Here is a 12484-nt window from a genome sequence, read left to right on the forward strand (position 1 = left end):
ATATATATATATATATATATATATATATATATATATATATATATCCAATCAGACTTGGCTCACTATTTTTGTTGATAACTGTAAACAATGTGACAAAAAAAATCAGAAAACAAAATCCCACACAATAGAGTGTCCACACCACTGCAATCTCATTTTTTTCTGAGACTACAACTTAAAACATTTAAAGTTATGCAAAATCTTAGCTGTTTGACTTCTCCATTTCAAGCAGCTACGTACATAACCATCCAGACTACACTTTAAAAAAAAGACACGAAGCAGCTAGCCAAGATTTGGTCACGGCTGAGGGCTTTATAGAGTGAAAATCTCTATGTGCTTAAGAAAAGATGGAATTTCCACCCTTGACCCGAAACACACATGCAAAACAGTCAGGACTGAAGCTTGAGAGTTTTTTCCATAAAAATATTCTAGGCTGACATTTTTCCCTTAAATTCAGAGCTTCCTTACTATATGGTTTTTCTCATAAAGCAGTAATATAAGAAAAGATTAGAGAAAGGACAAGCAGAGTGAGGTGCAGCCAATCAGAAATCAGTCAGATGACCAAACTAAAGCCTATAAAACCCACTACAGTTCTAGGCTCCCAGTAAGGACCTTTCATCTTTGATCTAATTATGTTCGTGATATAATAGAAGTAGCTGCATGTTTTAAAGTTAAAGGGAAATCAGCCCTGCGGGCTGTTAACTGCCTATGTAAAGCTACATTTTTAAAGGGATGAATATTTTGCAAGTTCACATGAAAGTTAATATGGTCAACCTTGACAGGAGGTGGACTAGCTGGTCCACTGGACTATGTGGTCCACATGTCATGATCTTGGCACCATAAGCAGGGTTTTTTCTCCTTTTCACTCATCTGCTTTGCTCTGCCCTGCGCTCATTATCTCTCATTAGATCCACCTGTTCCTGCCACGACTTATGCCACCGGTTTCCAGCTTTTGGTGCCAGATTATCCGAGCTGTTCGGTGAGGTGAGAGTAGCTCTAGCATTCTGATCATTGTTTTGATTTCCTAATCGTGACCCGTTTCTGTCATGTGGATGCCGAGTTTTGCTTTGGCCCTGTCTGCTCTGGTAGTCTGATCTGTTCTGAACTGATCCCTGGATTCTACCGGCTTATTGAACTTCAACTGTTCTTCTGACCTCGGATTGGATTCTCATTTTGCACCTCTCTGATTTTCTTGTCTCTAAACCTGGTTCTCCTTCGACTTCGCCTCAGGATGTTCCCTTCTGGACACCGTTGCCCCTCGGCGTCGGCTGGCATCAGCTCTGGACATCACTCGGAGCTCTGGAGGGCGGCAACTGCCGCAAGCGGAGGACAATTTCCCTCTCGGATCCATTTCCTTCTTCTGAGATCGGACTGAACTCTGAAACAGGTCAGTGACTATTGCTGTTAGCCATTGTCAGCCTTTACTTCTGAGTCACTGACCTGATTTTCTACTCTTACAGAAGATACGGTTTAGCCGCCCCAGCTGAAGATCTGCCGCACGCTTACTGCTTAAAAAATTGTTTCAAATCTTCCAGATCTGTCTGCTTGAATATTGGGTCCTAAATCTAAAAAGAGACAGATACTAACTGCAGCAAACAATTATGTCTGCAGAAAAGATCCATGACCTGTAATGGTTTAGAGCAAAACGAAGAGCATATAACACACAGCCTGGTTAGCGGCTGTTCTAACTTTTACCTTCAGGTCAGCGCTTTTACCGCTTTTTTTACCGCTTTTTTACCACTTTTACCTTCAGGTCAGTTTCTTTTCCAAGTTTCACTGTAGTATTTGGCAGGTTCATGCTTTTTTATTTGTTAATTTGTTACTAATATTATTGTCTGAAATAAATAAATATTCATTCATTCATTCAACGTCTGCATCAATGCAATTTTCCTTGTGGTTTTCCTTAACTAGCAATGCATTGTTTGGTTTGGTGTCTGTTATTCTTCCTAAATACAATTATTTTATGGGGTTGCAGTCTAGCACATTTACTTATCCATCAAGCACAATTATACAAAGGTAAATGGATGTTTTCATGGTGTGGGCACATGCTTGCAGAAAGCATTAAGAAATCCCCAAAATTTTACTTTCAGCCATTTCCACTAACTTTGGACGCTAAACTCAGCCAAACAGCAGTGGATATTGAAGGTTGGTTCCTCACATCATCACCTTTCTAAAGCATCTTTTGTGATGTTTGGCAAACTCTTAACAATTCTTTAAAGTTTGCAGCTTTACAAATAACTTGTAGACCATTTTTGTTCCACAAGCTTGAATGAAAGACAGTGTTAACAGTCAGCTTCTTTGGCAAAGCCATCTTTGGTCAAAGACTGTCTTACCTGTTTCCTCATGACATCAGTAGCCTGCATGATACAGCGGGGGGGAAGGCCATGATTTCGAGCCAACAGGATAGCCTGCTCCAATGTGACACTCAAAGTGCATCTGTAGGTTGGATAAGAACACAAGTGTAGACTTTGAGTCTCTAAATGAAAGTCAAGGAGCTCAGCTATGTTTAACTTCCAACCCATTTAATCTTAAAAATGTATTTAGTCCAAATGAGGATAAACATGAACGAAAAACAAAGAGAATGCTAAAATGTCTTTTCTTCCATCCACAGAAGGCATTCAGAATGTTTCCCTTTCTAAACACGTTCTCTTAGAAAACGCAGGCATCTTCTTGATGTAGATTGGAACAAAAAATGCCAGAAATTCAAAGCCTGAATAACTCTTAGTTTGATTTGCAAACAATATGTTAATTGTAAGTTAAAATTTATTTCAAGCATGTCCCATTTGCATGAGCATATTTTGGTTATTTTTTGTAAGCCGTCATTACCATTTTATCCCTCCTGCTTGGTGTTTGCTCATTTCCTCGCTGAGTTAGTCACAGCAAGGAAACATGCATCTTCTGAGCCTTAAAAAAGCCTCCATGGCTAATGTTTTGGGTTTTTATTAGAATGAGCAGAAGGAGACTGAAGCTAGAGGTTGTCTGTCAGCACCTGAAGAGACTCCTCAAGATTTATGCTTACTGTGGTGAAGAGGAAAAGGGTCCAAGGACAAGTCAGTGTGTTTCGTTTGGTAGAGATTCACATAAGCATGTAATGTGTGTTAAAGGAGTCTTGACATGAGCCTGTGATTCATCAGCTGCAGCAAATGTCGTTTTTAGTCATGTACAGTGGATAAAATACATACTGTAGTAAATATTGAACACAATTGGTTTCTGAGCAAAATAGTTTCTAATGGGACTATTAACAAGGAATTCACACCAAAATAGTGTGACACTATTCATGCTATTAAACAAATGGATACTACTGTAATCACAAGATAATCCATAAATGAGATTGTGAACTGAAATACATGGAAACCTTTTCAGGAAACAATCATTTTCAGATGGTCCCTGTAGGGAGAAATTAACGACATGCATTGTACAAGTGAGACCCAATTGAAACCCATGTAAAAATTAATCCTTTATGCAGAATCTTTATGATTTAAGTAGCATTATTTACTGAGCCACTCAATCAGCTTTATTTTCTTTTTCTGAAACCAGCTTTCTAGAATCCATCTGGGATCCCTGTTTTAGTAAAGCGTTTATTCCTGAGATTGCTGTTAATATTGTACATAATCAGTTCTCCATTCCTTCTATGTCATAAAAATCATGAGAATCAAATGTTGAAAGGTGGAGCATATGGATCAGCTGTTTTAAAATTCTTATCTGTTATGTTTTTGGATTGTACAGTCTTGTAGTGTGCATTTATATAGTACATTGCAACTGACTGCATTAGTAGTTTTTCAGTTTTTTCTGAATAGCTTGCTAAATGATTCCAGTCTCTTAGGCTATGTCCACACTGCAGGCCTTAATGTTCAATTCTGATTTTTATTTTTTTTTGTGAAATCCGATTCTTTTGCGTGGTTGTTCACATTTCCAAACATAGGTGTTATACTGCTCTGTATTTATGGAAGTAAACAGGCATGGTAGTGCTGGAGCGCATCTTGCAGTATTTTATTTCTTTCCCAACCTCAGATAGTGCATTAAAGACATAATCTTTTCAAGAAGGTTGAAAATAAAGATCCGCCTCATCATCTGCCATGGTTATTTTTTTTCTCCCTGCTTCTGCTTAGCAAGACGCAGAATAGTCACCTTTGTTGAGTATTAATGGAATACAGGTTGGATGAATGTGATGTGGCCGATCAGATACAGGTTGCATTTGAAAAGAGCAGATTCAGGACCACATAGCCAAGTGACCTGGATCGCATTGAAGAAAAAAATCAACTCTGTATTCAGACTGTGATGAGAAGATCAGATACAGGCCGCATATAGGCTTACGGATTTGGGTCACTTTAGACTGCAGTATAAATGTAGCCTTAGATCACTGGTTCAAACTTGGTCCTCAAGACCCACTGTCCTGCAGATTTTAAATATTTCCCCACCTCTTCACACACGACTTAACTAAGTTGGTGAGGGGCCTGCTTATCACCCATTCAATCATTTTATGCAGATGTGCTGCAGCAGAAATGCATATAAAACATGCCGGACGGTCAGTCCCGAGGACCCAGTTCGAAAAACCACTGTCTCATATAACTCTTAAAAATTATTCATTTGGATTGCTCTGTCAGAACTTTTCTGGAAGATTAACGGTAAAATACTCTAAAGAAGGGCCCTAAAGGTGAAGACCTAGGAGTTCAAAAATGCCACCATAATCAATACCATAAATATGTTTTGCCACATTAAACACCAGCATACTGTATAAGAGTGGTTGGTGCTAAACCAGCTTTTTATTCACCATCACTAATGAGTAAACCAGCTAATGTGAAGCAGGATTGCTTTTAAATACAATCAGCTTTTTTATTGGCTAGCTATACATTTTTGCTTCTAATTTCCCATCATGCTTTACATACTCTTTACCTGCCATTTTTATTTTAGTACACCAAGCATCATTTCAAATTTGTTGAATATATTTATAATATATAATTATTTTAATCAGGCTAACTTATTTTCTGTGCTGTGTGTATTCAGATTTCTGGTCTTCACCTTAGCACACACAAACACAATGCTGCTCATTGATAAATCCTTAGTGAGGCAGTGACAAGTGTCAAAGCTGCTCAGTTGACCTTTCTTTGATACCAAGAAGCGCCTGTGTATCGATTGGGTCTTTTCACTCCAAATTAAACTGTCCAAAGCTCTGAGGCTGCAAGGTTTGCTTTAATTCAATAACCACCACCATGGAGTTATTAGGAAATCTGAGCTGTTTGTTTATTATCTCTAAATGAGAAAGGGAAAAAAAAAACAAGCAGATGTGCGTCAGGGGTGGTATAGCTGCCAGAAGTCCTTACTTGAAGTCAATCAGATCAAGACTTTATCCCCTGGGATTCAGTCGCATAACTTTATGACAGGCCTGACAGTGTGATAAAAGTAATGAACCTAACAATCATGAGGAGGATGCATCAGGTAGTAACACACTAAAGAGGTGCAAAATATGTCCTTTCCCAGTTCAAACCTCAGAATATTTTAAGCACCCATTTTAGGTTCTATGCCGACGAAGAGGAGGGGGTGGGGGAATCACTCGGAGAGAATCTTTAAATATCTTGTCAGCTGGAGCAGGATGAAGGAAATGCACAAAATCTGTGTATGTGTGCACGAAGCGCAGTTTCTAGGTTCATTAGGGCTGGAGAGATAGTGGGAGATGATTTATATCCATCTGTTTTATGTCGTTCCAACACATCCCATTTACACCCAAAGTGGAGAACATAGTCCAAGAGGAAACATGTGAAAGATGAAGGAAGGGGAAAAACAGATAAAATACAAAAGGGAAAAAAAAACACAATATGCATTCATACAATGTGCATATCATAAAGGAAAAATAAGCATAGATTTCTTTCAGCTACAGTAAACTGACCGGCCGATTATGGACAACCTTTAATCATACACTACATTACTCCTGACTGAGATGAGAACACAGTAAATTATTTTGGTCTGCATCAGGGATGGACAGTTGTACTCAAAGGCCAACTCTTCTGCATGTCTTTGAGGCCTGGAGTTGCCCATCTCTGGTCTAACTGTGAAGAACAAGTGGGTGAGATGAAAGCTAACACTGCACATCCGTATGGATGCTGTAGGTGTCGTTTATCACCCAGGCTAGGCTTTGCCATAGTGAACGACTGTGGTGGCAGTATCATGGTGTTTAGTGCTTCTCTTCTGCAAGTAGAGGGAAGCTAATCAAAGCTGATGGTAGAATTAAGCATTCAGGCAACACAAATCTCCTTCTGCAGCGCCGTGCACAGTCTCTCATCCCATCTGATCGAGCTTAAGGGGGTTTTCAAAAAGGAATAAGTGAAAATATCTGTATCTAGTTGAGCAAAGCTGTAAGAAATATAATCCTAAAACATGTGCAGCTGTAAACGTAGCAAAAGGTGTCTCTAAAATTGACCCGACATCGAGTTCTAATTTATGTGTGGGTGATGAGCAAAGAAAACTGGATGGGAGAGATATGCTGCAAATTGGGAACAGCTTTTATTAAAACTCATCCATCAGCCCAACTAATCCAATCAATTCAGCCTTAGATGACTGCCACATTGCTGAATCCAGTTTCACACTACTAATCAACTGTCTTGGTTTCGTTTTCTTTTTCACTTGCTTGCTTTTTTTTTCTTTTTACTTAAAGTGATGTGTTGGTATTTGTAGTAATCTGGCTCCATGAAAAGGTCAAGTTTTAATTTTCACTTCCTCAGTCTTCCTTCTTCAGCTTTAGGTAATTTCTAAGAAACCACAACCCAAATAACCCTAAATATGACGGGACTTGACAACTTTGATGTTACGGTGTACTGTGACTCCCTGTCAGACGGAGTTGAATCGGCTCAAAAAGAAAACACAGTTATATATGCAACTTGTGAGTAAATAAAGTCGTGGAACTCATTCCGCAGGCAGAAACTTTGGATTAAAGCTAAGGCGAGCGGTTGCCTCCCATTGCAGCACTTCGTCAAGCCATCACTCATACGCAGAGAATGCATGGGCGCACTGGTGGGTTAGAAGGAGACAAAAAGATATGGAAACTGTCAGAGGGTGAGGAAAAGATGGTATCAGAGAGATTGGTGGGCAGGCGGGGTGAAGGAGTTAGAGATGAAGATGAAAGCAGCAACTGGGGATCAGGGGTGACAAACGATCAGGATATTTCCGTCTTCAAGCACTGATGAATGAGACCCCCAGCGACAGGTGCAGAACCTCATATAGAATTCAATGAAAAAGGAGGTAATTGACCTGTCGCCTTCCTGTGTAAAAAGGGCTCTGCCTCCTTAAAGTCCTTAATTTGGATTGAAAACCAAAGAGGCTAATTAACAAGAATACCTGGCGTTAATTCACACAAAGGGGGGCTCTAATCGAAGATGATAGCAGCACTGAATCTGTAGAGTAAAATGGCAAAGGTGAACACTGTGTAAATGGGCTTTTTGCAGGTCTGTGCTGCATTTCTCCTGCCCCAAGATCTAAAACAATTCACTGCATTTTAATTGGCTGATTGGACTCACCGATGAACACCACTGTTGCACATGACGACGTGCGTGGCTCCCAGACGGGAGCAGAGCTCAGACGCCACAGTGAGGAGCCCCACACCAGAAGCCCCACAGGCGGTGTACTGGCAGGCAGCGGTACGGCGGCACCTGATAAAGCTCTCCATCAGACGGTAGAGTTCCTCCAGTGCATTGAGGGGTCGCATCAACTGGGCAGAAAAAAAGTCCGCAGAGTAGAGCACAGGATAAGGGGAAAAAATGTAGCCAGCCAAAATGGTTCTGAGGGAAACTCATAAAATTGTTCCAGATCATAAAGCTCTAATAGGCCAGGAAGCTTTTAGTGTTTTTAAATTGACTGGTACATTTAACATATATATATTATATATATATATATATATATATATATATATATATTGTGTGTGTGTGTGTGTGTGTGTATGTGTTTCTTTTTTCTCAGTGTTGTTCCAGATTGATTCACATTCCCATCTCAAAAGTAAAGGAAATAAATAAGAATAAGGGAACAAAATCTGAACAGGGAGGTACCATTAGTCATCATTAATCAAATGACTCACGTTTTCCAAATAAAACTGAGCCTTTTTGAATTTTTTTTCAATCCACTTCTCCCAGCATGACTTAAACTATTCCTGCTTGTTGTTTATAGCAGTGGTCATCTTTTCCATTTTATAAATATCCGATGTTATTTCCCACCATGTTGTCAGATTTGGTACTTCCTTCTCTCCAGACACTATTAAAATGCTTAATAGAAATGTATCATTTTTATCCAAGACTCTAGTTTCTAAAAAACATTTTGGGTTTTTTTGAGGGTATTACTCATTAAAACATTTCTTGCAGTATTCTATGACTATTTTCCAATATATTTTAATTAATATTAAAGTGATCCCCTCTTTGATTTCCTCACTTTCTCGAATAGGAAGGGAAACCACTATTGTAATGTGAATTCTGACATGGCGTAATAAAATAATTGATGACTATACAGTCTTCAGCTTCACTTAATACACAGGTAATATACTAAGGTAAAATAGTAAGCAAAAAATCCAAACCTTAAAACCATCAAGCTAGAATGTGTACATTTAGGCTACATTCACACCAAAGACTGACATTTTTTCGGAAATCCCACTGGTCATGGGATTCCCGTGGGATGGGAGTCAGTATTAGTAACGATCACGTGATTGGGACGGTACAGGATTGAACATTTACGGGAGCAGACGGGAGCGGGAGCAAACCAATAGTAACTAAAAAAAAAAAAAAAACTAGGATCGATGCCAAAAAATTAAATAAAATAGAAAGAAAAAAAATCCAGTACTGGCGCCGCCATTTTGTAGTTTTTTTCCTTGAAGCCTACACTATAATGCGAGTCAAAAAAAAACGACACGACCCAAAAACCAACAGTGCTTCCGCTCTGAGTTTTTCACCCACGTAAAAAAAAAAAACAAGAACGGGAGTGGTGCAGGAGCGGGAGTCATTCGGGATGGGAGTGGGAGTAATTTCATCAGGAATGGGACGGGACAGGATTTAGATTTCTACTCTGGCCCGGGATCGGGACGGGACACAATTTTTTTCTGTAGGAGTGGGACGGGACAGGAGTGAAAATCCTTCTCCAGTGTCAGTCTCTAATTCACACTGCAGGTCTTGATGCTCAATTCCGATTTTTTTGCGTTGCCGTTCATATTTCCACATAAATGCGACTTGTATGTGATCTCCTGTGTGAACTGCAGTCATACAACGCAAGTGTCCCGCATGCGCAGTAGAGGAGTGTCAGCATGCATGTTTACAGAAGTAAACATGGATGGTAGTGCTGGCGCCCATCTAAAGGTCTTTTCCAACCATAAAAACACAATCTTTACAATATGGTTAAACATAAATACTGCTCTCCGCATCGTCATCTGCCGTTGTTGTTTTTCTTGCCGCTTCTGCATAGCAAGACGCAGAATAGTGACCTTTGTCGGGTATTAATGACGTTCAGGTCGGATGAATCCGACCTGGCTGTTGAGACACAGGTCGCATTTGAAAAGATCAGATTCGTACCGGATTCAGGACCACATAGCCATGTGGCCTGGGTCGCATTGAAAAAAATCGGATCTGTGTTGTTCAGACAGCCATGAAAATATCAGATTCAGGTCGCATATGGGCCAAAAAAAAATCGGATTTGGGTCACTTTAGGCTGCAGTGTGAACGTAGCCTTAGTTGTTGTTTTTTTGTTTATGGACAGGAGATGGAGTGCAGCTTTTAAATACCCTCTCCTACCATCCAGTGGGTAAGCACCCAACCATGTCTACAATGATATAAAGAAAATCTCAATCCATTTTGACTTAATAGTTTTAGGATTATGGAAAAATCAGCCATCAGTTGGGAATTTTGTCCTAGAAAATGTAACCTTTCAGCTACCGAAAAGCAACTTTGAAGACTGAAAAGTCTTCAAAGTTGCAGGGACAATTTAAAAGGAGAAAAACAAATTGCTGACACACCCCATATGCAGGGATTTGGTGGTAATGAAAGAATTAAAAATAACTCTTTTGTTGAATAAACCATTGCCATACCTGAATAAGGGCAGTACTTTGGGCAATGACAGAATCAGAAGGCTACATGTTGAATGATGCTGGGTGTTTATATAAATGTTTTTCCATAATTTCTGACAAAATAGTGATAAATGAACATTATGAACATGGAGCCTTTTATTTTAATGTGGCTGAACCGAGTTAGGAACTCGAGGTAATCAACTGTAATGAAGACAAAAGTAAAATATGCCGGTTCTTTACTCATTTTGACAAAAACTAAGGTTCGTTTGCAACCTGGTAAGGAAAAGTTATTCAGTTATTTATTTGAGCTTGTATCTTTAGTTCAGCTTGAATTAAATCTACAGTATAGCCATGTTAAATATAAAATAACATAAAAGAAAAACACGATCTGAGTGAAATCAAACTGTCTATTTTTACTCTTTATAACATTTTGAGCTGTAACATAAGCAAACAAAGATTCATATGCATCTTTAAAAGCCCATACTTATTTGAAATATTTATGCATATAATGGTTGCTTGTAAACTTCTGGCTGTTGTAAGCACATGTGAGGCCCTAAAGTCAAATAGATTGTTTTACTGATGCAAAATGAGTCCAAGTCTTACCTTATCTATGAGGGCGGCTTTGGGTGTAGTGCTGGGCGGTATGTTGGACTGATCCAGGAAAAAAGCCCTGAGAAGAAATAAGTTATGTTTAATATGAGTAATAAAAATGCTATGTGTGGATATGTACTGCGGTTTGTTTTTAAAATAGTCTATTTTGATAGTCTGGTAACTAATATGCTTCACTGTTAGATCATCAAGATCACTGGCCTCCTCCCTGGAAAAAAGTAGGCCAGCCTCTTTATATGGAGAGCCTGCATCTCACTATCAATCAGGGTAACTTGGGCACAGCAAAGCAGAAACACAGACAAAGCATCTCTTGTCCTGGGAATTGATCCAAAATGCCAAAGCTTCACTCATTCATGCAGATCAGGACCAATTGTTCTGTTTTCCTCTGCGTCCACTGGAGGCAGCACTGTATCAGTGACTGCATGCAGATGCTGTGCAGCCTGCCGCAATGAGCCCATCTGAGGTTGATTGCTGCTGGTGCAAACTCAGCAGTCTTTGCCTCCATCGGATGTCAGTATTCAGACAGTGAGCTAAATATAGGGATATTACACCCCATTAAAGCCGACGTAATAAAATCATCAATCTACTCCATTAAGCCTTGCTCTAAAGGATCAAATTCAGCCTTATGCAACACATTTGTGAAACCATGCATAAGGAAAAAAATAACCCTGATTTAAAAGACTGCAAAGCACACTGAAAAATGGAGATTGTTTACAAGATTAAGTGAAGCGGATCACATTCATCTGCATCGATTCTGCTGTAAAGTGATTAAAAGAGCAGTGAGGCAATCCATCCAATGTGGTTCCTATTCCCGACATTAAAACAATAATAATATTAAGTAAAATTGGATTTAGGATGTCTTAAGGTGACAATTCATGTACCCTGACATTAACGGGACTTCAGATAAAATCATCAAGTAAAATGTTTTACAGTTATAAATATTCTTCAGCCCTGGGTGACAAAATAAAGAATCCACAAAATACGACTACATTACAGAGCCAGAATGATAATTTGTCTGACTAATGAGACATGAGTCCCAGGAGTAAGCAAATCTATCTTAGCATCCTTGCATATTTACTCCGGAGCTGCTGATGAGTAATGTAACATATGCACTTATGGCAGCTTTCCAGGTGTTTAATCCCCTAACTGCCAAATTATGCATTAACCTTGTAGCGTGCAGCAGAATCCGACAACTAGCAGAGCTTGGTTTTGGTTCAGCTAACAGTGCGTGTAATGGGTTCAAGATGGGCATTTCACTCAAATGACCTATTAAAGTGGAGGTTACAAAGTGTTAAGGTGTAAAAGAGACTGCCATAATATGAAAATATACACTTAACAGATCTAAAAGTGGGAAACATGAACATACTTTTTTTGTTGTGTTTTGTTTATCTAAACCCCCCAAAAAGTTAAGTGCATCTTGCACCACTGAGATCTTCAGCCTTTTCAACTTAGAGCCGCTTCTCCTCCACATTAAGAGGAGACAGCAGAGGTGGCTCAGGCATCTTTTTCAGGTGCCTCCTGGACACCTGCCTTGGCAGGCGTTCCAAGGTCGTCCTTCCAGGAGGAAGACCCAGAATGCGCTAGGGAGACAATCTTTCTTGGCCGGCCTCAGAGTGCCTGGGGGAGAGCTGGAGGTGGTTTTTGGGGAGGACTGAGACTGCTACCATACAGTAGACCCTGGATACAGCAGGAAATGAAGAGTGTGAGTACTGCTGCAGTGAGACTACAGGGGTGAGAGTTTGTGAAGATGGATCACAAAAGACCAGAGATGACAGAAGTACTCACTTTCCGTACTTGATTAAGAGTACAGATACTTGTGTTAAAAAATACTATGGTAAAAGTGGAAGTACT

General features: G+C 39.6%; 1 protein-coding gene across 1 annotated transcript in view; it reads right to left on the reverse strand.

The window, feature by feature from the left end:
- Positions 1-12484, reverse strand: part of prex2 (phosphatidylinositol-3,4,5-trisphosphate-dependent Rac exchange factor 2) — a gene marked incomplete at its 5' end in the record, with an annotated part of 77604 nt that overhangs the window by 6217 nt on the left and 58903 nt on the right. Inside the window, 3 exons of the mRNA XM_015404435.1 lie at positions 2331-2433; positions 7506-7696; positions 10628-10694. Of these exons, the coding sequence (XP_015259921.1) occupies positions 2331-2433; positions 7506-7696; positions 10628-10694 (361 nt within the window). The remainder of the gene's footprint in view (positions 1-2330; positions 2434-7505; positions 7697-10627; positions 10695-12484) is intronic.

Source organism: Cyprinodon variegatus, unplaced genomic scaffold (genome assembly GCF_000732505.1).
Source record: "Cyprinodon variegatus isolate N-32 unplaced genomic scaffold, C_variegatus-1.0 Scaffold1741, whole genome shotgun sequence".
NCBI classification, from domain to species: domain Eukaryota; kingdom Metazoa; phylum Chordata; class Actinopteri; order Cyprinodontiformes; family Cyprinodontidae; genus Cyprinodon; species Cyprinodon variegatus.